This window comes from Patiria miniata, unplaced genomic scaffold (genome assembly GCF_015706575.1).
Source record: "Patiria miniata isolate m_02_andy unplaced genomic scaffold, ASM1570657v1 HiC_scaffold_10, whole genome shotgun sequence".
Lineage (NCBI taxonomy): Eukaryota > Metazoa > Echinodermata > Asteroidea > Valvatida > Asterinidae > Patiria > Patiria miniata.
The window spans coordinates 4,906,117-4,929,070 of record NW_024037048.1 but is presented as its reverse complement, the minus strand read 5'-3'; the positions used below and the strand labels follow the sequence as shown (position 1 = coordinate 4,929,070).

Genomic DNA, 22,954 nt, shown 5'->3' with positions numbered 1-22,954 from the left:
GCGATTCTCTAAATGGTTTGCGGTCTATCACGATCGGTCTATAACATGTAGGCCCAGGTAACGTTGTGAGTACCGTATACGGTATGATTCAGTTTCATACCGAGAGACAACGATTTTCACATGACATGGGTATAAGTTCAAGCACAAAAAGCGGACACAGTTGCCCAAGCCAAACATTAGGGTTTGTTTCGGGTCGGTTCAGTTTCGGGTCGGTTTGGGACGGTTTCCCTTGATTTTTGGTCGGGTCGGATCGGGTCGGTTTTAGGGAGTTCAGATCGGTTTCGGTTTGGATTTGATTTATTTCTATTATGTTTTGAGACGGTTTGGCCTGGTCAACCCGACCCGATGCACAACACTAATGCCGAGTACAATTGGGCGCATGCCAGGCCGTGATGTCCCTTTAATGGACCGATCCAGTAAGCCCCGCCCACTGCGCACGTGGGCAAATTACCACGTGCTCCTCTCCAATGCCACACTGCATTTTCCTGCCGCGCGCATCATACGCGCGTGCACGTCGGACTTTTGTGCACGCACGTCGGACATAAATCACGGCTGTGATTGGTCAGTACACCATGGGGCGGTACTTACTGGATCGGTCAATGGACCGATCCAGTAAGCACCGCCCCATGGTATTCTGACCAATCACAGCCGTGATTTATGTCCGACGTGCGTGCACAAAAGTCCGACGTGCACGCGCGTAGGACGCGCGCGGCAGGAAAATGCAGTGTGGCATTGGAGAGGAGCACGTGTTAATTTGTCACGTGCGCAGTGGGAGGGGCTTACTGGATCGGTCCATTGATGGCATAGCATGGAAGATGTGTCAGGTTAAAGGATAAGTGCGTGTTAATATATACAGCTCATGTATTTTTTTTTTCGAGCGTGATGGGTACTTAATAAAAAGAAAGCATAGCCTAGATTTCTTCAGACATTACTTGAGATTGTTGTAAGAGAATGTGCAAAAACAGTGCAGAAAAAGAGGATCTTGGCTTGACTTTGCAAATAAATTGATAGTTTTTAGGTTTTGAAAAGTGTTAAAGATTAATTATGTACTAATAAAGTGTATGTATTACTTTTTAAATTTCGCGCTTTAATGGAAACCATTTTTGGTAGAACCAGTCAGAGTGCAGAATGCATTATCACCGTGGGGTCCGCCGCCTCATAGGTCCGACGCCTCATAAGTCCGAAATTTTGGACCTATGAGGCGTCGGACTTAATATGAGGGGTCGGACGTAATGGGGCATAAAATAAAATAATTCCGCCTCATAGGTCCAACGCCGCATAAGTCCGACGCCTCATTGCTCCGACGCCTCGTAAGTCCGAAACAGCGTTTGTCCATTGTCGGACTTATGAGGCGTCGGACCTATGAGGTGGAATTAATGCCTCATAAGACGCTTCATTAGTCCGAAATTTCGAACTTATGAGGCGTCGGAACTATGAGGCGTCGGACTTATGATACGGCCCCATCACCGTAGACAGTGCTTGAGATTGTTCCAGAAAAATTCAAATGCTGTTACAGGATGACCACGACTTTTGTTTGCTTGATATTGTGAGTACATGTAATTGCATTGGAAGCATTTAACTGGATTTTTTTCGGGATTTTAATATAAGGTTGTATAGTTTTATGTTTTTGTTTTGTTATGTTTTGTTTTGTTATGATTTTTTAACATTCTCGCTTTAGTACTTAGTGAAAACAATTTTTCGGAATGACTGTGCTTAAATAAAGAGAGCATAAAAAAATGATAAATTGTTGTTATCAGTGGGGTTTTTTTTGGGGGGTGGGGGCGGGTTAGACCTATCATAAGTAAATTCTTATCGGCCGATTTTCATCTGACATGGCGCATTGGGGCACATATCAGTAAATGCAAGCTTCGTTCGGATGTCGGTCACTTCGCCGCATTTCAACTTCGTTCCATTTCATATCGCCTCTAACCAATGTACGCCCCTTTACCAATTAGCCCATTGCAATGCATTACCATAGGCGTCGCCAGGGTTTTTCTAGAGGGGGCCGAATCCCACTTTTTCCCAAAATCCTTGTGATTTCTCCAGCATGTTTTCAATTTATCATTTTTTCGAGGGTAGGTCGGGGACAAACTTTGCCCACCCCACACCTTTTACTTGAGGGACACAGACGCACTACATTACCGTGTTCCACGAGCGCGAGCGCGATAACGAACTTATTTGCAAGCAAACTGGACGCGCGCACAGTTGGAACTGGCACGCTTTAGACGAACCATTAAAGGTAGAGTCCATCATTTGTAATTTGTGCATTTTGTTCGTTTGAAGCAACAAAAGTGTTCAAAATCTAATGAAGGATACTGAGCAACTAACCTGATGAAGTTTCAGCTAAGCTTCAGCTGTACATTCCGAGAAAAACAGCATTCTAAGATCTCAATTTCAAATCAAAAGTTGCTGAATCATGTTTTGAATTGTTTTGAATTGCAACTATACGCGACGTCGCGCACTGATCCGACGAATTATAACAACCGCGCGCGCGTGTGCGTCGTTCGAATACTTGTGCGCGCTGCGCTGAATAACAAAACGAACTACTAATTTAAATTTTCCTACGGTGCTTCTTAAGAATCACCGTTGGAAATGCCTTCTTTCGTTGATTACTTCAAAATGACAGCTTCCCAGAAAGAATAATTTCACAGGGAGTTTAGTCTCCTTACTATCTTTCAACCAAGTTAGTTTTTCAACAATAATTACGCCAGTTACTTTTCGGATGGCTGCAAATGATGGACTCTACCTTTAAGCGGTTTAGCGCATGAAGTTGGAATTGCGCTCGCATCTTCAAATAGCCATATACGCGTAGAACTTTACGGACCTTGCGATTAGGTATAATATCACACTATTGTTGTATGCCACAGATCGACCAACCAGCAGGATTGAGGATTCAAGTTTTGCTTTCTCGTCGATAACGGTTCATATCGGCGGCCATTTTTATATAGACCTGCACAGCAAAGACGAAATATCCGTTGTTTTGAATTGACGTGTATGGACGATCTCGGCGACCCTTCCCCAAGAACGATCAGTCGCACCCACTTAAAGTCTGGTCACAGTGTGCCAGGTCTTCTTTTTTTCTTTTTTTTGGCTGCGCAGGAACAACCACGTACAGGTTCAGGGAATGAAGGAGTGGACCTGAGAAATAAACCTGTACAATCGCAATTCTGAAATTGATCTATGAGTAGCAGCAGGGTAAACATTGTGTATCGCTGATGAGCAAGATGAAGTTCGGTTTGGTAGTTAGTCTCGTCATGGTGGCGCAGTACAGCCTGATCGGCACCATCGTACAAACCAATGAAGACTGCGCGTCGTGCGAGGAGTGCGAGTCAGCTCTGGACATGGCTCTCCTTCCGTTGTACAGTCAACTTGACACATTTTGGGGCCAGCTGGAAGCTGTCAAAGCGCTTGCCCGTGCCCCTTGCGAGAAAGGTAGGCGTTTCAGAGGGCCTTTTTTGTGAAACACTGAAGCAGATCAAACAGTATGCTATTGTGTTGCTGGTTATTCGTGACCGCGCACAACGCACAATCTCAATTTCTACTTTTCATTCCCATTACTCATGCAAGATTGCTAGAAACTAATGAGCTTTAGTTCGTGCCTGTAGAAAAGTGCCCGTTCCAGTACAAACTGACCGGAGCCCCAAGACCAAAACACAAAATCCTTTTGTCTCCCTGATTTGTCATCATAAATATGCTTGCCGTTTCGTGTGCATTGACAAATATATCGTCACAAGTTATTACACCTTCGGTTGGATTTGCCCAACAAGGCAGTTACTTATACAGGGTGTATAAAAGAAACCCAGGAAACCCAGATGTAATGTAAATTATAAAAAAATCTAATAAATATTTGCAAAGAAGTTAAAGATCATGTGAAACACCAAGGTGTTCTCTTTCCAATGATACCTGGATACTGGATAGTGTGTCTGTGGTCACGGATGAGTGAGCATTCATTGTTATTCTGTCACAACGGAGTCCATCCAACCTGGGCTAGTAAATACACGTCTTTACGTTTTGAAATGTTCTTTTGAAACTACACGACAATTCTTTTGGTCAATTAACGTTTCATTTAACTTTGTATTTTATTACCAAACTAGTTCTACATAATATATGTTTGACTATTCATTCTGATTTGATACACGGTACCCTGTGGAGACATGGGTATAAACAATTATATACGTCTCCACAGGGCAATTTCTATAGGTGAATACAAGGTCTTCACAAGGTTATCACGAAATAGATATATGGGTTTGCCTGAAACACTAGGCATTTCCAAGGTGTGTTGATCCGTCGCAAATTGAAGTATTTTGTGTAATGGTTATTAAGTCCGAATTACAGCCAAGGAAATTGATTCTTGTCAAAATAGGAGCATTTCGAAACTAGATTTTCACATTCTAAATTTACACAAGAACAAAGAAATAACTCCACAAGGATACAAATTTCAGTACAAATTTGTATGTGTACTTTTTATTGTTCGGTGATACCAAAGGACGACTTTGCTTAAGGAAGAATTGAGTTTGATAAAGATGTTCACGTTACCGTTTCATTGCTGCTCCAGCTTCGGAATGGCAGTTGGTTTTTAAAGGAATGGCGGGGACCGGATTTGGGATATATGACATGTGGACAACAACATCTTGGGACGAAAACACGATGGGTGTCAGTGGGAGTTGGCGGGATGAATCGCTGCATGATGCCTGGAAAAGTGGAGAACTGAATGTTACACGAGTGAGTGTTGAACAAAAATTTGTTATTGCACCTCCAAAAATTGTGCACATTTATTATGATCAGGTGTGAAATAATCTCATGTCTGTAAAATCGCAAGTCGATCTTGTTCGTTTTTTATGATCATGAGATGGCAAATGTTGCTATCAGAGGGACCACTATCGAGGAGGAGGTCGAAGCTAAGTACAACCTGAGACCGTGCGTGATTTATACACACAACATGATTTCAGACAATGTCTTTGCATTAAATGATTTTCTCGATGAAATCATTAAAATTGCATGGCAACCCCATGCTTGACCTGGGACATACTAGCAAGGCTTTGCACGCACAAAACACCTTTTTTTCCTCATGCTTTGTTGTCAAGGTAAAACTGTCCGTGCGTGATTTCGAGGGGCGCAGAGCTGACCTAATATTCAACGGTACCGGGACGGATATCCATAACTGGTTCACCCAAGAGCGCCTCATCTCAAGCCCCTGGGAAGACGTGAAATCAACCACACCAAACTACTTCAGCACTGAAGGGTTTGCAGCAAAGTAAGTACAAACTAGACCTATGTTTGTTGACAAAGACAGGGCTGTTTCGGCAATCTTTTTGGTGACATCTGGCATGTACAGTTATATTGTAGAAGTTCCATCCAAGAACGATACTTCTGTATTATAGATATTGCGATGTGTTCAATTGAAGGTGATGTTCAATATGTGACATGACATGTGAGGACGTTTTCATGATGTGACTTAATTTCATGGGATGATGTGCTAAAAGTGCACATTCATCTGCGAAGAAGAAATCTCCCAGTCCATGTAGTGCTTCAAACACCTAGAGTCGGCGTAAGTTGAAGAGGTTTCCATCAGTGCAAAACTTCATGTAGACTCCTCTGTCGATGTCGTTGCGGCATAGTCCACTCCGGACACTCCCACAAGGACGCAACTTGAAATCGCCAGAAATGATATGAGCTCATCATAGAACACTTCTTTAACATCGTCGGGAATTTTTAATTGTCATTAGTCTATTTGTTTGTCGGAGTATCCGTACCTAAAAGGACTTCCAGCCAATGATAAAGAGCTCCTTCTACCCTGCTATTACCCAAAGCTGGGGAGTACTTGTAACCCAGAGATCGGGACAGTTGCCAGGTACCACCAACCGGTTCAATTGGACCTGCAGATCAGGCTAACATAAAGGCAGGGGCGACCACTCCCTGTGGCAACTATGGCATAGCTACCCTGCTACCCAAAAGCAAATGCGGAGGTTACATCCACTTGAATTGATACTATCATAATAGCTCAGATTACAGTAGTAAAGTAAAGTATAAGAAATTACAGCCTCCCTCTCGTTGTAATTAGTCTATTTGCGATTCCTTGTATACGTTAAGAAGCTTTTATTTTCATCCTTTCTCCACGACATGCAAAGTGGACGAAGATTCTACATGAGTAAAAGCCACTATGCATGTACTTACGACAGAGGCTGGTTGGTCGTGAAAGAGTCCCTAGTCGGTGGCGATTGCGACTGGGAGAAAAATTCGACGGAGTATCCGAGCTTCCCACTCATACTGTACAGCAGGTCTACAATTGCTGCAAGGTGGAGAGTCATGTTCTATACAGGTATTTTTTGTTAGCGTTGATGTCGGTGTTTGGTTAAAATTTCACATCAGGAAAGTCGTTTTTAGATTTAGTTACATAGGCGTAGCCAGCGGGGGGGGGGGGGGTTATTCCCCCCCCCCCAATATTTTGGAAAGGCTACCCTTTTCCATTCAAATGCCATTTTTTTCACCAGTGCTTACCCCCCCCCCTAATTTGTAAAGAGTGCCCTTTTTCTGAACAAGTGCCCTTTTTGAAAAATGCATCGCCCTGAAAAGCACCATATATTGTCCGTTAGTGTGCATAATCGTTGGTTTTGAACAGCGCCCCCATCGACAGCTGGTACCAGCCCCCACCTGCTTTTTGATTTTACGGAGGCCACGTGTCCACATTTCACCTCGGATGTGCAAGTGCCCTTTTCATGAACTTTTGACCCCCCCCCCCCATAAAAATGACCGTGCTACGCCACTGAGCTACCAATATTGGGGCTGCATATTCATGTTTGGCAAGCGTTGATGACAAAGAAATTCCCTTCAAATAAGCTAACTGTGGATAGTTATATTCCCTTTGATCCTTTTTGGCAGTCGCTTGAGATTTTTATTTAAAAACCATGTCTTTTTTCTAATGTTGACAGGTGACGTTACGGTTGGACGCGCGGACTTTCTCACCATTCACGTGGATACCGAGTAGAGATAACGAAGGCTCACGTAAAAAAACACAAACAACCCAACAAACAAACAAACAAAAATTCTAGAATTCGTTGACATTGGTGGAAACAAATTTTTTTGTTGACGGCCTTTTAAAACCTCGCAGGGTCGTGGCCGTGATGACTTGCCGGTCACAGGTCACACACAAAAAATATCCAATCGGAGCGTGCATTCATCAGCCCTTCCCAGCGTCATGTTTGCATGACGGGGGGAGGGAGGGGGGGGGGGTACGAGCGAATGGGATATGACGTTTTTAACACCCGAAGGGCGCATAGCACCCGAGACGAAGCCGAGGGTGCCATGCGCCCCTCGGGTATTCAAAACGGCATATCCCACATCAAAGCAGTCAACAGTTGTTTTGTTATACCTCTGTCTTGGATTCTTTGGATTTTGATGTAAAAAATCACGAAAACAAACAGCAGTCAACACAACAATCATGTCAATCGAACGTCAACTCACATGCATGTCGCGTGCTCGAAACAGCTGATCATCTGCTAGTTCGCTGCTCCCACTCATGCGTGAAAACATGCTGAAAATAGCGTGGGTACCAACGATACAAGCGTTTAACGTACGTGATATCCCACAGGGAGTGTGCCATGCCGTGATCGTTCTAGGCCAATGAAAATACAGTATTCAAGACAAAGGTATAACAAATATTATAACACCTCACCCACAGATTATGTGTCTTGATAGGCCGAGAGCGAGTCACATGTTACTTTCTAATTTTGCTATCTTTCTGTGCATGGCCAAAAGTACTATACCCGTAACAACCAAAGTACTATACCATTAGCAACCAAAGTACTATTTCCACGGCGCGGTATTTGTGTGCAAATGGATGCTGGTGTGCGCGTTGACCATTCTATTTTCCCTCGGCTTCGCCTCGGGAAAATAGAATGTCCATGGATCATCTCGGGAGGCTAGTTTTACTACACCACTCGAAGCATTCAATATTTGTATACTGTAGTTTACTGGAATCAACTTCATAGTAATTTGGTAATTTCAGTAATTTGCAAATGATATCCTCTGCCTTTAGAGGGAATCTACAACATTTCCGGTGGCTGTAATTTTCAGAAATGAATGGATTTGGAGGGGGTGGTGGGTAGCATTGTATAGCAACTCTGGTACTCTGGTTCCCTGACCCCATTTCAGTTTAAGTGGGGTCAGGGAACCAGAGTACGTTGTAAGGTCAGAAAACCGGTCTCTCTTGCCGTTCATAGGTGTGTAATCGGGTACAAATTAAGTATGGTAAATTGGGAACAGTATTTGAAAAAAATCCAGTTTTTTTCCAACGCTGGTCAGCCGACCAGCCTTGAAAATTAATACAAAAAATACCACTTTTCTTGAAAATGTCAGCACACCAGGTGCCATGATTTTACAGGATGCTTTAGACTGTCATTCTAAAAGTCATAAGGTATTTCATAATAATTTGGTAGTTTTCCTTTTTAATGTGTGCAAATGTCGTACACTCCCTTTAAAGGATATTTCCATATTCGTAACAAAATGCATGTATCGTTATTTTTTTTATTTGAAAACTTAGTTAAATCATTGTTAGAGTAACCAGCTAGACAGTGCGTGTGACATTCTTGTATAAGAATTTACACCCAAAAAAAACGAAAACGCAACAATTAACGCCATTTCCTTACCTTTTAGAATCCCATCTTCTCCTACTTGCCAAAAGTCATATTCGATCGACGCCGCTGTTATGATAGTGAAACACAACTTATTATGCTGTGTAAGCTCAATACGTTTTCACAATTTTTGTGTAATGTTTTCACTTATTTTGTTTTCAAATGATATTGCATTTTGAAATTCAAAAGGTGTTGCAGGAAACATTTAACAATTTGTTGCCTTGCATCGCATACATTTTGCATAGCATGGAAGGTTTTTATAAGGTTTATAAATATAAGTTGCATGTATATATAGTCTATATATATTTTTTTTTTTCGAGCGTGGTTCATAATCCGAAAGAAAACATAGCAAATTGATTACAAAATTTTTTTTCATTAGACATTGAGATTGTTGTTGGAGATTGTGCACAAAAATACGGGAAAAATATTTTTGCTCGACAGTGACAATTAATTGATGGTTTTTAGGTTATCAAAACGGTAATAGGTTAGTTGTGTACTAAACGGCATGCGTTACTTTTTAGCTAACAGATACCATTTTTGATATGACAGAGTGCAGAATGCAAGAGATATTCCATAAACACTGTTTGGGATTGTTGTAGATAAGTCTACCTTGATTTTTTTTTCCGAAGGCTATTTATTTAAATAAAAACAAAAAATATCTTTAGGCTGTCATAAATAACTTAGATGAATACTTCTCCAAACAAGAGATAATGGATATATTTTAGGTTCTGTAAAGGAAACTTTGAAAAAAAGGTATATCTTGAAAATTAACAGTGTTTTTAAAACAAACATTGTCCATTACAAACAGTATTTAATTCATCTGTTATAAATATATTTATACGTATTTACAATCTGAAAACTGAGCTTTTTCCCCACTAATTTTAACACTGGTTCAAAAATGCAGCTATGATCTGAATAGCTCTGTAAAGCAATGTGTGATAATACAAATGTATTGCAATTTACACCAGCCCAAAACAACCACAGGAACAAATAATTATACCATGCCACATTTGTTTACAAAATTGCTATCGTGGTCACATGATGACGACTTGGTCACGTGATGCTGCCCTACGTCAATTGAAATTGAAATATGGCAGCATTTATGATTATTGATGTTTCCTATTCAATACAGAAAAAATACCTTGAGCAGGGGCAGATCCAAGAATTTTTGCGGGGGGGGGGTTCACATGGGGATGTTTGCGAACTGTTTTCGTTTTGCTGAAAAAAACTTACCGTTTTTGTGATCCGTGGACAGAAGTTTAAAACGGTCTTTGTGTTTAAAATTTCGTAACTTGAAAAGTATATGAGTGATTTGAATGATTCTTGTACTAAAAGAAAGCTTATGAATTGGGCTTTCATGTCCTAGATTTTGAAATTGCTACATGCAGAACTTCCCTAAACAAATTGTCCCGACATTTGGGTTTCACTTTTTTTTTACTCACACTGCATATGTTTTTTAGCAATTTCTAATCTGAGAGGCATTTGCTTGCAAGAAACAAGCTTTTGCTTTTGCTTAAAAGTCGAAGCTTTTGCTCGTTAGCAGTTCCGTATTTTTATGTATAAAAATGTCAGCAAATTTCTAGAAAAAGCATATTTGCTAGTTTTTATGTACGGTATTCGGCCCAGGGTAAATTGTCCAGATGTATCAAATAGACTCGAGGGGAACTGTAGAGGTTTACCATGTTTACTTAACTTCAGAATTGTAAAATTAAAAGATTTGAAAAAAATGTTGCAACTTGACCCCAATTCAGCGGTTGTGTACAAAGTCTATGGAGAGTCAAGAACATTTTCGAAGTATTTTCTAACAAAATTGGAAATGTTTCTCAGTCCCAGATTCATGTCTTCTCATCTTTTTTTTGCAATGAGTGACCTTCACTGAGATGATATGTGAAGAAAAAAGTGGCGTCAGGTTGCAACATTTTTTCCAAAGATTTTCACAATTGTCAAAATTGTAAAAATATTGGGCAAATGTGTGTGTGAGACAGCCAATAACACGACAAGTAAAATGACATCGTCAAGGAGCATAGCAGCTGATCCAGTTTCAGAGTCACTTAGGGTGGTGTCTGTCCTCACATACACATACACAAATGTATGTGATCAAGTCAGGTTTCCAGTCTAACTTCAAGTGGCCTAGGTTCTTGGCGGTGCACTGTGGAGTAAATTGCTTCAGTTCTCAGCTTTTTTGGTGAGGCTTTTACTGTACAAACACGAGCTGGCAAGATTCACATACTGATACATTGTACTCCACAGCAGTCCAAAAGTTGTCTATTTACAATTCGAAGTCATGTGATCAGCTGCCATCTGCCATTTCATAGTCGACATCTTCATGTGGTCTTTTCAATCCTTCAAACAAACAAGAGTTAAGAATGCCTTTCGTCATTGTGAACTGACTGAGAAGAAAGCTTTTTGGACTAATAACTTGGAAAACGTCCAAAGCAAGAAAACAGGCCCTAAGTTAAATTAGGTTTTGCCCTTCACCGACGTTTAAACACTGTATACTCAGTGTGTTACCTCCCGAGTGAAAGTTGGAAAAAATCACTCGGGTGGGACTCGAACCCACGACCTCCTGCTTTCTAGTGCAGATGTCTTACCACTCGACCACCGAGCTAACGGGATCGGTTGGCTGGTTTGAATCTGATCAGATTCGAACCCGAACCAGCCATCCGATCCCGTTAGCTCGGTGGTCGAGTGGTAAGACTTCTGCACTAGAAAGCAGGGGGTTGTCGGTTCGAGTCCAACCCGAGAAATTTTTCCAACTTTCACTCGGGAGGTAACACACTGAGTATACAGTGTTTAAACGTCGGTGAAGGGCAAAAACCTAATTTGATTTACATCACCCCGATGCTAGGCCACATATTTATTTCTACTCAGACTTATATCCTCTTAAACTGCACAGAAACCCTATACAGTCTTTTGTATTCTCCTCAAACACTCTCAAACAATCTTTCAAATGAACCACAAAGGGAAACTGACTAGGTGAATTACAACAAATTTTGAAAAGTTAAACAAAGAAATTTTACTGGAATGGGGTTTGAACCTGCGACCTCCAAGTTACCGTTCCAGTGCTCTACCAACTGAGCTATCCAGCCCTATGTTGGCGGTTCCCAAATTTGTCAAAATCTTGAACAACAAAAACACTTAGTTGGAATCAAACCTGGGTCTACTAAATGAAACATGTATTACTTCCAGCAAGTTCGCAAGGCTGGTTTCTAAAGACTGGTGCCCAGAATATCTTTTAAATTCATGTAAGCTTATGTTCATAATTCATGGGTCCAGAGCTTTAGGTCTGGTAACCTTTTCATGATCTGCTGATCACATATGAAAGTTAAAAATTTGAGTACATCTCCATTCACTAATTCCTCATTCTGCAATACGCAGTAGTTTTTAACAACTTTCCGTTTTAAGTTTGTTTTGTGTTGCACTTAAGTACAACACCAACAAGCGCAACACCAACATGTGCAACAAAAATAAGTGCACTTGTTACATTGCGTACTTCTTTTTTTGTGACAATTTTCACTTGTTTTTTGCTACCTACCTGATGTCTCTGGTCTTTCCTGTTGCGACATCATCTGTAATCTTGCAGTAAAAATAGGCTCATATTCCTGGTGGGAAATATACATGTATCATAATCAATTATGTATCAATATTCCATATTCAAATGAGAATTGTTTTTCTCAACAGAAATCACTTTGCACAATTGGGGTAGTACCATAGAGCTATATTAAATTACTAGAGCGCTAACTTCATGTACAAAGTCATGCCTGCTGGGCGCGCATCCATGTTTGTGCACAAACCTATGGAGACCTAGACATTTTGTACGGCTTTTGTACGGCTATTTGCATATCTGCATTTGTATTCCATACCGGTGCGTTATCGAAGCCAATACGCCCAAAACCGAAACGCTCGATCAGCAAATGAGCGTGTCATTTTGCTCTACGCAAACAGCGCAATGGCGTTAGCTGAGAATGCCTCAAAATGGTGATCGTAAGTGCAGAATTCTGTGGTTAGCAGAGCCATACAACTGGGCCCTGGGCCCAATAAGCCAGTTCGGTATGTGCACACAGATGCCAGTGCGCATGTGCACACGGATATGCGTCACTGGTCATTTGGGATAATCGAACGATCGAAGGCGCATGAACGCGCGGGCACACGACTCTTGCGTGTTAATTACGAGCATAATGGGCATGCCTGTAACATCGCATATCCCGAATGACCTCAGGTCATTGATATACCGAACTGGCTTATTGTATGGCTCTTCTTACGGTTAGCATGTTTCATGGGTTAGCAAGCAATTATGGCTTATGCGCACATGAACTACCCACAATTCAGGATTCTGGGCTTAAAGGGTCAACACAGATTTTCTTTGCTAGCGCTGTTACCAAAGAAAGATGTTCATATACGCGTGAAATTTCGTGGTTAGCAGAGCCATAAAATTGGGCCCAGTTGGCTGCACGATTCAAGGAGTGGGACTGACCTCTAGTTGTCTCATGAAGCCTTCATTGGGGCTAATGCAAAACCGTCTCTGCTGTACATAGTGCACCGCATCCCTGTGTCCAATCACATGAAGAGATGAATCAAATGTTAAGAGGGAAAAATGCAACTAGGAGGGGAAAAAAGAGGAAATTCCACGCCTTACAAGACTTAAGCCCGATTCATACTTCAAGTGAATGCGAATGCGAAGCGAATTTGACGTCATGCAACATTCGCTGTGAAATCCGCCCGAATTGAAATATGTTCAATTTTTATGAATTCGCTGTGCGAATACTCCCCATGACGTCACAAATTGGCGTTCGCTTTTGCTTTCCCGCCAAGTATGAATTGGGCTTTATTTTTCCACTTTTCTTTTTAAAGGCTCAGCCTTACAAATCTAGGTCAAATTATCAATTCAAATTGCTTGTACACACCAGGGGTGGTGATCATCACAAACATAATTCTTTCTTTAAAAAAACACAGTTCTTGGGAACTTGACCCCTCTAGAAATACGTTTATAATACTGTTTATGGAATTCACAGATGGTGGGGTCTAGAGTCTAGACTGAATACAGTGGCAGAGAAACATTGAGATATTAGAGCCTAATTACGTGGATGTTGGAAAAGCCACGCCCCCTGCAAAATTATAATCTGTGTATGTAATGCAGTATACCAGGTATTAGTCAATTATGTTGTTTTATGTTGTTTTATTCATGCTGACATTAACATTGGATGCATAAAACAAGTCATGAAATAAATTTGGATTAACTTGTTTTAAGATGGATCTACAGAAGTGTCAGCATAGGGGGTCAGGAGAAGCCAAGCGCTTTTATTTCCCCCTATCACATTTCCTATATCACCAGTACTATAGTGACATTGTAACATTAACCTTGTTAAACATAAAAGTACAAGGACAAGCAACTTATTACAAGAGTACATTAAACAACAAAATACAACAAAAAACAACAGGAGATCAGACCATAACAAAGAATTGAGTTATGCAATGTTTGATGTGAGCTTGGTTTTAAATTTCTTTGTGAATACATTTAGGGACCCCGATTGTCTTATGGTATCTGTAAGGCTATGCCAACATGTTGAATTACGTCATTCTTGAATCTTCAGGCTTTTCCACATTGTTTTAGCATTCTGACCAATTGCATTAAACTCAGACACAAAAGGCAAAATGTTAAATACTTACTTGAATGCCAATCCAAATGTTTCCATTACATAAGCAATGACAAGTGCAGCGCTGAATCAATGAAAAGAGACACAAACGAAAGAAGGAAAAGCTTCAATTAGACAAATTAGGCTCACAATTCTTTTTACTTTGAACATGTTGAAATACTTCAGGGTTCTTTGGTGTTAGACCAAGAAAAAAATATGTCATTTGAATGTACCTCTGTGTCCCATTTGGTATTGGTGTTGTTTTATTTCCCAAACATCCCAATAAATAATGTAACACAGTTATTTACAAAATGCACAGGGGGTGATGAATGGGGATACCATGCGAAAAATAAACGCTTGTACGTGGCCTGTTTCCAACCTCATTTTAAATTTTCATTTTGCCATTTTCAAGGATACTTTGGTGCCTTTTTTAATGCTAATGCAAATTTCCATATTCACGAGCACTACTGTGATGTCATTCCAGGCAGAAACCTCCAAGTTACACCCATTTCAGCACAAAACGTTGCTAGAATTTAGATATTTTGCCGTCGAACATGTTCTTTTCTTTGGTGATTCGTTGTTGTCAGAACATGGCAGTAAGCCAATGAGCAAACCTTTCTCACAACTGTTTTTTAAGCAGCAAATTTTTGGTTCACAATTTGAACAGAAAACCCCTAAACTAAACAGTAAGGTCTTCCTGAAACGACATCACAGCACCAACGCCCTCAGTTGCCTGGAAAAGCACGGAAAATTGTTAATGTTTATTAAAAGAAGTGCACTTTTCAATAATATTGACCAAAACAGGTATCAAATAGTTTTCTTACATTTTCTTAGGAGTGGAAGGTTGCACAAAATGCGTTCCTCAGAAAAATTCATCGCATGGCCCCTTTAAATCTCTGCCTATGTTACTTCACTGAAGCTACATGTACATGTATTCGGGTTAGGGTTCGCTGAGGAACCAGAGCTGTAGTTGAGTGTAATACAAGTTGATTCAAAAGGAATGTTTTTATCGAAGTTCATTGGAAATGTTTTTGACTTTAAAACTAAGTGATCTGTGAGATATATCCACGTTGTACCTATTTTCGAGGGTGTAAGGATTTATTTCAAGCAGGAGAAAAACACCGACATAGCCTTCGATTTCCAAATTTTGGGGGCTGGCGGTGGAACACGTACCGCACGCACAACAAATCAACTGCTTGTGTGGTACGAATCTGCGCGTGTGCGTCGCTACAAGGTCAAACCTCGAAAACTTGATGCCTCGAAAACAGGTTCACGGACGATACCAATACTCATGATGATTTGTTGACAATAAATGGCCTTACACAAAAAGAAGTGAATTCGGGCGATTCACAATGCAGTGCGCCACCAAGAGTTTGCCATGGAGAGTTCATTTTTCAAGTTTACGGTCGACAAAACAAGGCCCATTTGAATGAGTGTCAGTAGAAAACTTGAGCTAATTTGTTATAGATTGGGGCAAAGCGTTCTGCCGCCTTACAAAAAAACTCCATATTGATAAAAAGAAAAGAAAAGGGCAAACATTATATTCGAATCATACTTTTACAAACTTTCTGGCCGGAAAAACTAACAATTTCAAATGTCCCGCGCTGCGAATTTGTCGACCATCTCCCACAATGCACTGGGAAAAATGAATTCTCCGTGGCAAACTCTTGGTGGCGCACTGCATTGTGAATCGCCCGAATTGAGAAGAGAACAAGTTGCAGATTCGAGGTGAGCATTTTTGTACCTTCTTGACATTCCGGCATTGCCATGCACAAGTACCTTCCCTCCAAAAAGGTTGCTCTTGTCAATGAAATCCTTGACCTGAAACAGGAATTTACCAAACGACAGGTTCATAACAGTGTGGAGAGCAGTGACCAAATGCCAACTTACTCTAAACTGAATGACAAGTTAATACTGCCTCCAATTTACCAAAAGTTGCTTAGTCCACATTTTGTTTGCAATCGTTTACACATTCGTGAACGGGTTGCAAGTCAGCTAGTCTGGTTCCCTCACCTGACAATTCCCCGACGTCTATAAATTGCTCCGTTTTGTCTGAGGTTGGGTCAGGGGACCAGACTGCAAGAACAGCAATTTTTTGTTCTTGGTTTTCCCAGCATCCATGAGCACGAAACTTTAAACAGGTCAGTGCAACAGTATTTGCTATAGAATACTAACCCCCCAAATCCATCCATTTCTGCAAATTACAGCAAAAGCAAATGATGTATTTCACCTATCAGATCTGTTGTCAATGAGTATTTGAAAAATGTCAGTTTTTTTCCAACGATGGTCGGCCCACCATTGTCATGATTGTTGCAAATTGAATAAAAATTCCACTTTTCTTGAAAGTGACAGCACACCTGGTGCCATAATTTCACAGCATGCTTGAGACTATCATTCACTTAAACTCAAGTAAGATTTTTCATAATAAAGTGGCAGGTATGTTTTTTGATGTTTGCAAATGTTGTATATAAGTTATTATGTTTAAAGGCCTGTAGGAACACTGGTAATATCCTGGAACTAAGCAACTGATTTAATGAGGAAAAAACGTTCCCAAAGTGAAGAAAGGTTCCAAATATCTGTGAAGTTATTCTGCCTGAAATAGTATCATTTGGAAGGAAAAAATTTGATTTTTTTTTTTTTTTTTTTTTTTAAAGTGTGCCCGCTGGCCATGAAACCCACATGTGATGAGTGGACAGGAATCCGGCCTTAAAAGCTAGAAACACTGGCAGTTGAACAGGTTTGGTTCCCTGACATATGACGCACCTGCACTTGCTGAAGTGCAATTATCTCTCAGTAATGATGACGATAACGAGTACTTCTATAGCGCCTTTAATTAAGTTCAAAGCGCTAATACAGTATTATTACCCCTGATCATTGGGCAAATGAAACATTCAAATTACAATCTCAGCTCCCTTCAGGAGTATACAGCTCGATGCTGCCATTTCTGGGCAAAGCAGCTACAATCAATCACAGTAACCATCTCTGCCCTCACAGGTACCCAATTTACTCCTGGGTGGAGAGAAGCAATTAGTGACAAAGTGTCTTGCCCAAGGGCACACACACCATAATCCCAGGCTGGACTCGAACCCACAACCTGCAGAATTATCTGCAGACCACTAGTTCAATGCTCCAGACCATGAGGCCACGGCACTCCACCAAAGAGAATAAGTCAGGAAGAGAGAGGAAATAATTTCCACATCCCTGGTTTGCATCATTTGTCTTTTTTTCTGATCAAATCTTGATTTGTTAAGTTTTTAAATTTCCCCCCAAAAATAGATTAAATAACTGGAAGAGATATCTGCACTTCATAAAAAATTACATCATTTACATAAACAGTACCTTTGAAAAGTGGGAAATGATGTTTTCAGTGGCATTATCCGCAACATTTAATACCAAATACCTATAACAAGAGACAAAAAGGTTTGGTTAATTGAAGCCAACATAAATTTCTTGCGAGTTCTTGTACAAATATTACATCTATTATAGACAAAATCAGGCAGCGAAATCCCAATCATTATGCACGATTCATAAATTGTTTCACGAAATGCAAATTTTGGTATCTAAGGTATCTTTGGTATCTAATGGAATGTATCTAATGCACACTTAGTCTATATGTAGATCAAGATGAAGATTTATCCATAAGATGGAATTTGCGTCGGGGTGATATAAATCAATGTTAGGTTTTGCCCTTCACCGACGTATAAACACTGTATACTCAGTGTGTTACCTGAGTTTAAGATGAAGATTTATCAACATATATTGTAGGGGTCTGACCAAGTACAACCCTGTAAAAGGTTTGGCTTTCTGCCAGCTCCAATCCCCCAACTTAATTAGTGTATGTATATCTCTCTTTTTGGGGGGGGAATATTGTTGTGATTGTTGGAAATACATTAACCCTAACCTTCCCAAATCCATCAAAATCCATTCTCCAATTTTGGAGATTTTGGTAGGCAAGCCATGAGTACCAAGTCCATCTAAATCCACCTACACCTGTAGTAGTGGTGGTCTTGTGGTGGATTTCAGCGGATTTGGTCCTGAAGCAATATGTGACGCAGGGTCAGTGCTGGATTTGGTGGACTTGGTCCAGTGCTTAGTAAAAGTCACTAGGGAGTTAGGGTTAATCAAAGCAGAATTAAAATAGCAAAAAAAATATGGAATCTATCATTGCCAATTGACCTATCGCGGTAGAATTGCGTTAGAATCTCGTCAACGAAGCTTGTGAAATACTATATGATGTACAAATGGACGCGGAACGCACAAAATCTGAGTCAAACAAAACTTAGTCTACAAATATTCCATAGGGTTGTCTAAGGGGCGTGGCTAACTCGCAAACGGCGATAGGTCAATATACATGTACATCACCACTCACTCAAAGTGCTCTGGAAAGTTGGGCTTGATAAATTGTGCCTCGATGTCCTGACGAATGCAGACGATGTGCGTGATACCGTGGTCCATCAAGACTGGCAGCTGAAAGTATAACAACAAAGTAGCAAGTGTACATATCCGATCCAATCCAAACAGGAATTACTTTTAACAGGTGTGCAACTGGGATGTTACACACAAAAAAAGAGTCTTTCCAAGACTTTGTACATGTACAGTGTTTTTCTATTTTTAATGGAACACATGGGACGTAAAAAAAAGAGGAAATCAGCTGATCTGAGGAAAAGTTGCACGCCTGTTTTAAAGGTTCCCATTCTCACATCAATTCAATGATAAGACTTATGATGAAATACATGTACGCAACTACTCGTTAGTAATCGCAACAATTTGATAAGTTTTGAGGTAAAAACGGACCTGTTTATTCTTAGGACAAAACAAATCAGCATCTGTTGCCACAAAGCAAGATTTGTAGCGCTCCAGTCAGACAACACACGGTGGGTTTCATACTCTCTCACGTGCTGTGGAAAATGTTGTCATTCACCGGCGTGCGTGGCGCAGGCTGCCGGGCTATGACGGGGCAGCCGACAGCAGTTCCCGGTGTTTATTTCTCATCAATTCCCATATTTGTTTCTAAAAGTATCGATTGTAAATGATTTGATATAACTTTTGTGGCCCTTTTAATAGCTTCTGTAGTGTAAATGGAACTGGTTCAGAGCATTTTGACTAGAATTTGGAGGCCTTACAAAATTGAAACCGCAGCGGTCGATGCGGCTTATACGCCGGTGCGGCTTATACGCCGATTTCAAATCTTAATTTGCAGATTTTTGCGTGCTGCGGCTTATACGCCGCGCGGCTTATATTCCGAAAATTACGGTACAAAGAACAGTAAACTCTTAACTGCTTTAATTTGATGGAATTATAACCAATTCACAATCGACATCAAGCAACTACAAATCAGTTTGTTGTCTCCGCTCTCAAGGGGTTCCATACTTCCATTTATGTTAACATGTAGAACTTATAATAATTGCTGTAAATCTTTTACGAGCAGCATGTTTAATTCATAAAGCTACGTACACTAACTACTCCACCATGACTGCAATAAGTAGCTCCTTTTGATTCAAAGAGGGTGTCACTTTCTTTTTGCAATGATAATTAAGTATTTTGCGCTTAGATTTCTAAGTAAAATTGTTCATACTGTACATACAGAATTTGTGTTTCTCAGTTTGCAAAAAAAAAAATGGAATATGCCCACTTATCAAATACTTACTTGGCTTTTTGTAGCAGCAGCATAGGGTCCAAGGAAAAGACCTGGCACGATCTCCTGCAAATGAGTAAGTTTATCTGTTCAAGGCATGTCAGGGGCTGCATTATCATTCAAAAATCTCCATACATGTAAGTTGAAAACTTACAATGAAACTACCTTGATGGACCTGATTTGTGTGAATTGATATCTTACAAGATGCATACCCAACGCTCTTCAAAAATGGATTTTTTATTTCTCAATAACAAATTTTCAATTTGTTTGTTTCATTTAACGAAAAACATCCCATTTTGGCCCTCTGCAACCCTCTGAAAAGGAATTTCATTTTAAGCACAAAGAACAAACCCTGCAAGAGCCGAATTATTGTCTTGCAGCCTTGATTTGTGTGATGAAATAATTCAATAACTAAAGTTTGGGGGACTGTGTCGTTTGATGTCTCATTCCAAAGTGAATAACTAATATATTTGGAGGAAAATAGCAATTGAAAAAACAAATCTATTTTTTCAAGAAGAAACTCAAAAATAGCACGGGGAACGCATCTTTAACATCAAAACTATTGTACTTTGAATGGACTCTTTTTGACCTACACTTTTTTGAATAACGTAACCATGGTAACAGGACTTTTCTCTTTGAATGTTGATTAAATGAACTACACTGTACAGACTCATGACAAAAAAATTGTTTTCGGACTAGTAGTTTACCTGCATCTCCCTCCTTGCACTGTACACCCAGTCCTGCAGCCAAAAGCCAAAGAACAAAGTGAGAAAAAAAATAATTATGAGGTTTTCTTTTTGTTAAATCTATAGGTCTTGAATTTATGAGCTCTTTGGTAGAAACAAGCTCTACCGATATTACATAAACTCCAGAATGTCCTCTATCATGTCTTTGCACAATTTAAAAAAAAATGTAATGTTTTCTTTTTACTTTCATCATGTTCATGTTTTTAGTCAAATCATTATTACTTTTAAAAAGTAGACATCTCATTTTCTTCTTAGTAATCCGTGACCATGGCTTTGGAGAATTTTTTTTTTTTAACTTGAAAGGGAAATAAAGTCCGAGAAACCCTTCTGTTGAATGATAGTCTGGTTCCAGTAGTGGACAATTGTGTTACGGCTGTCGTACAATCATTACTTTAGCCACTGCGTTGACCGGCTGATGAAACAAATCAATTTGAAGGCACAATAGTTGAGGACACCTCCGTTTTTTGTTATTCTAAAGAAAGTTTTGTCGCTCCCCTTAACACTGCAACCTCAGGAAACGATCTCTTAATTATATTTATCGAAGTGGCTATCGTTACGGCATTCATTGTTTAGCGCCCTCTACGATACTTTTTTGATACGCACGCAGGTATATAATTATTTGTTTCCCCACGTTTTGGTAAGCAGTGCGACAGCTCAGTCGATAGAGGGTAGGATTTTGCACCGCGAGGTTGCGGGTTCGCATCTCAGTTTTGCACTCGAATTTTTTTCCTTTTCTAACCTGAGGCTTTGGAGGATTTTTTTTAAAAGGGAAATAAAGTCCGAATTTCATAACGTTCAAATTCACTTTTTTCCTTCTAATTTATATTTTCTTCTCATGTTTTTATAAAAGTTGAAGTACTACCGTAATGATAGAAAATGGGAAATGCGTTACGGCTGCCGTAACAATAGCCACTGCGTATATTTATGGCAGTGTATATTTTGCCGGAGACGGCAAACCTTTAGTAAACGTTAGTTTGCCGGATATGCACTGAACATGCGCAGTTACTGTTTTTTGGTACTTAAACATTTTCCAGTGACAAATTTTAGTCTGGCTCCATGCCAAAATTATCGTTGTAACCTCGTATTCACAAGATGGGATTCAGACCATTTTATAATTTCGGACTTTATTTCCCTTTTAAAAAAAATCCTCCAGAGCCACAAATCTGAAAAAGAAAATGTAATACTCTGCAAAAAAATGTTTGAGACATGTTAAAATAATAAAAGAAGAATATTCTTATTTATTTGGGGATGAGAAAAAAAAACTTAAAAATGTGCTGCAGTCAGAATCGAACCCGAGTCATCCCGCTTACTAGAGCCTTTGCTTAACCACTACACCAAACGTGCTACACAACTTTTAGCATGTTTAGTGGGAATTTAATACATCTTATAATTCAGCCCTATCTTAAAGAGTACAGCGCCCTCTGTTGATATGGATTGCCGCCGGCAAACCTTTAGTAAACGTTAGTTTGCCGTCATGACCTCCGGCAAAATATCCACTATCAAAGAAAAATGATGTCTTGACAACTGTGATGATAAAATTTAAAAAGTCAAATTTTCTTACCGCAATTTCCTCATCATGGACCATCGGAATCTCAGGAAACTTTATGTCTTCACACTTATCCATTATTCATTCATACCTATACTCGGCAAACGAAGCTTTTCAACCCAAACTCATAGGGAGCAATTTACAATATAGGCCTAACGTTTTTATTTCAGCATGCAGCCAGTTCCTTGAACGTACAAATGTAAGTATTTTTGTTTTGACAAGGAACCGTCTGGTGCGCAGAATGTTATATTATCTTATTTGCATGCTATACGTCCAGGTGCCAACCAATCGTTGTAAAGGGCGCCACCATTTGATGGGACATTGATCACAGGTAGGTACGATTGCATCCCTGTTTTAAAATTCCACACCAGTGCTAAATGCCCATACTTCAAAATTCTGTAAAAAGATACTCAAAACTCTGATCTTGTCGCCCCCTATTTTTCACGAAGCGGTAAAGTAGCCATTTTGAAAAACAATCTCTCCACAACATGGCAAAATAGCGCAATGATTCCGAGCCCACTTGCATCCAAAAATGCTGAGAACTGGAAGTCCCAAAGCCGGGCCTGAGGTAAAAATGCCATATCTTTTCCCCAAATTTATGGCTCTCAGAACTCTTTAATACATTTATATAGTTTGAGGGTATAACTTTTATTCATGAGCTCGATCGGCGGATGGGTTTAGGCCTATTTACAGGTGTGCACACTTACGGTTGCTTGACCCCCCCCCCCCCCCCCCCCCCACCCTCAACAAACCACTCTTGGGGC

At 40.1% G+C, this 22,954-nt stretch overlaps 2 protein-coding genes across 2 annotated transcripts; one reads left to right on the top strand and one right to left on the bottom strand.

The window, feature by feature from the left end:
• The first annotated feature begins 4,532 nt into the window (after nt 1–4,532).
• LOC119733765 lies at nt 4,533–7,004 on the top strand. Its single transcript, XM_038207137.1, has 4 exons — nt 4,533–4,722; nt 5,085–5,254; nt 6,129–6,319; nt 6,930–7,004. Exons 1-4 carry the CDS (start codon nt 4,585–4,587, stop codon nt 6,983–6,985), a joined length of 555 nt encoding a protein of 184 aa, XP_038063065.1. The 5' UTR covers nt 4,533–4,584; the 3' UTR covers nt 6,986–7,004.
• A 3,510-nt stretch (nt 7,005–10,514) lies between these two features.
• On the bottom strand, nt 10,515–22,411 carry LOC119735961 (serine/threonine/tyrosine-interacting protein-like). Its single transcript, XM_038209939.1, has 10 exons — nt 22,206–22,411; nt 20,606–20,638; nt 19,911–19,964; nt 18,633–18,730; nt 17,603–17,663; nt 16,008–16,084; nt 14,298–14,348; nt 13,105–13,177; nt 12,166–12,232; nt 10,515–10,973 (listed from the first exon to the last, which is right to left on the bottom strand). The coding sequence occupies exons 1-10, from the start codon at nt 22,266–22,268 to the stop codon at nt 10,921–10,923; spliced, it is 630 nt and encodes a 209-aa protein (XP_038065867.1). The 5' UTR covers nt 22,269–22,411; the 3' UTR covers nt 10,515–10,920.
• Between the last annotated feature and the right edge of the window lie 543 nt (nt 22,412–22,954).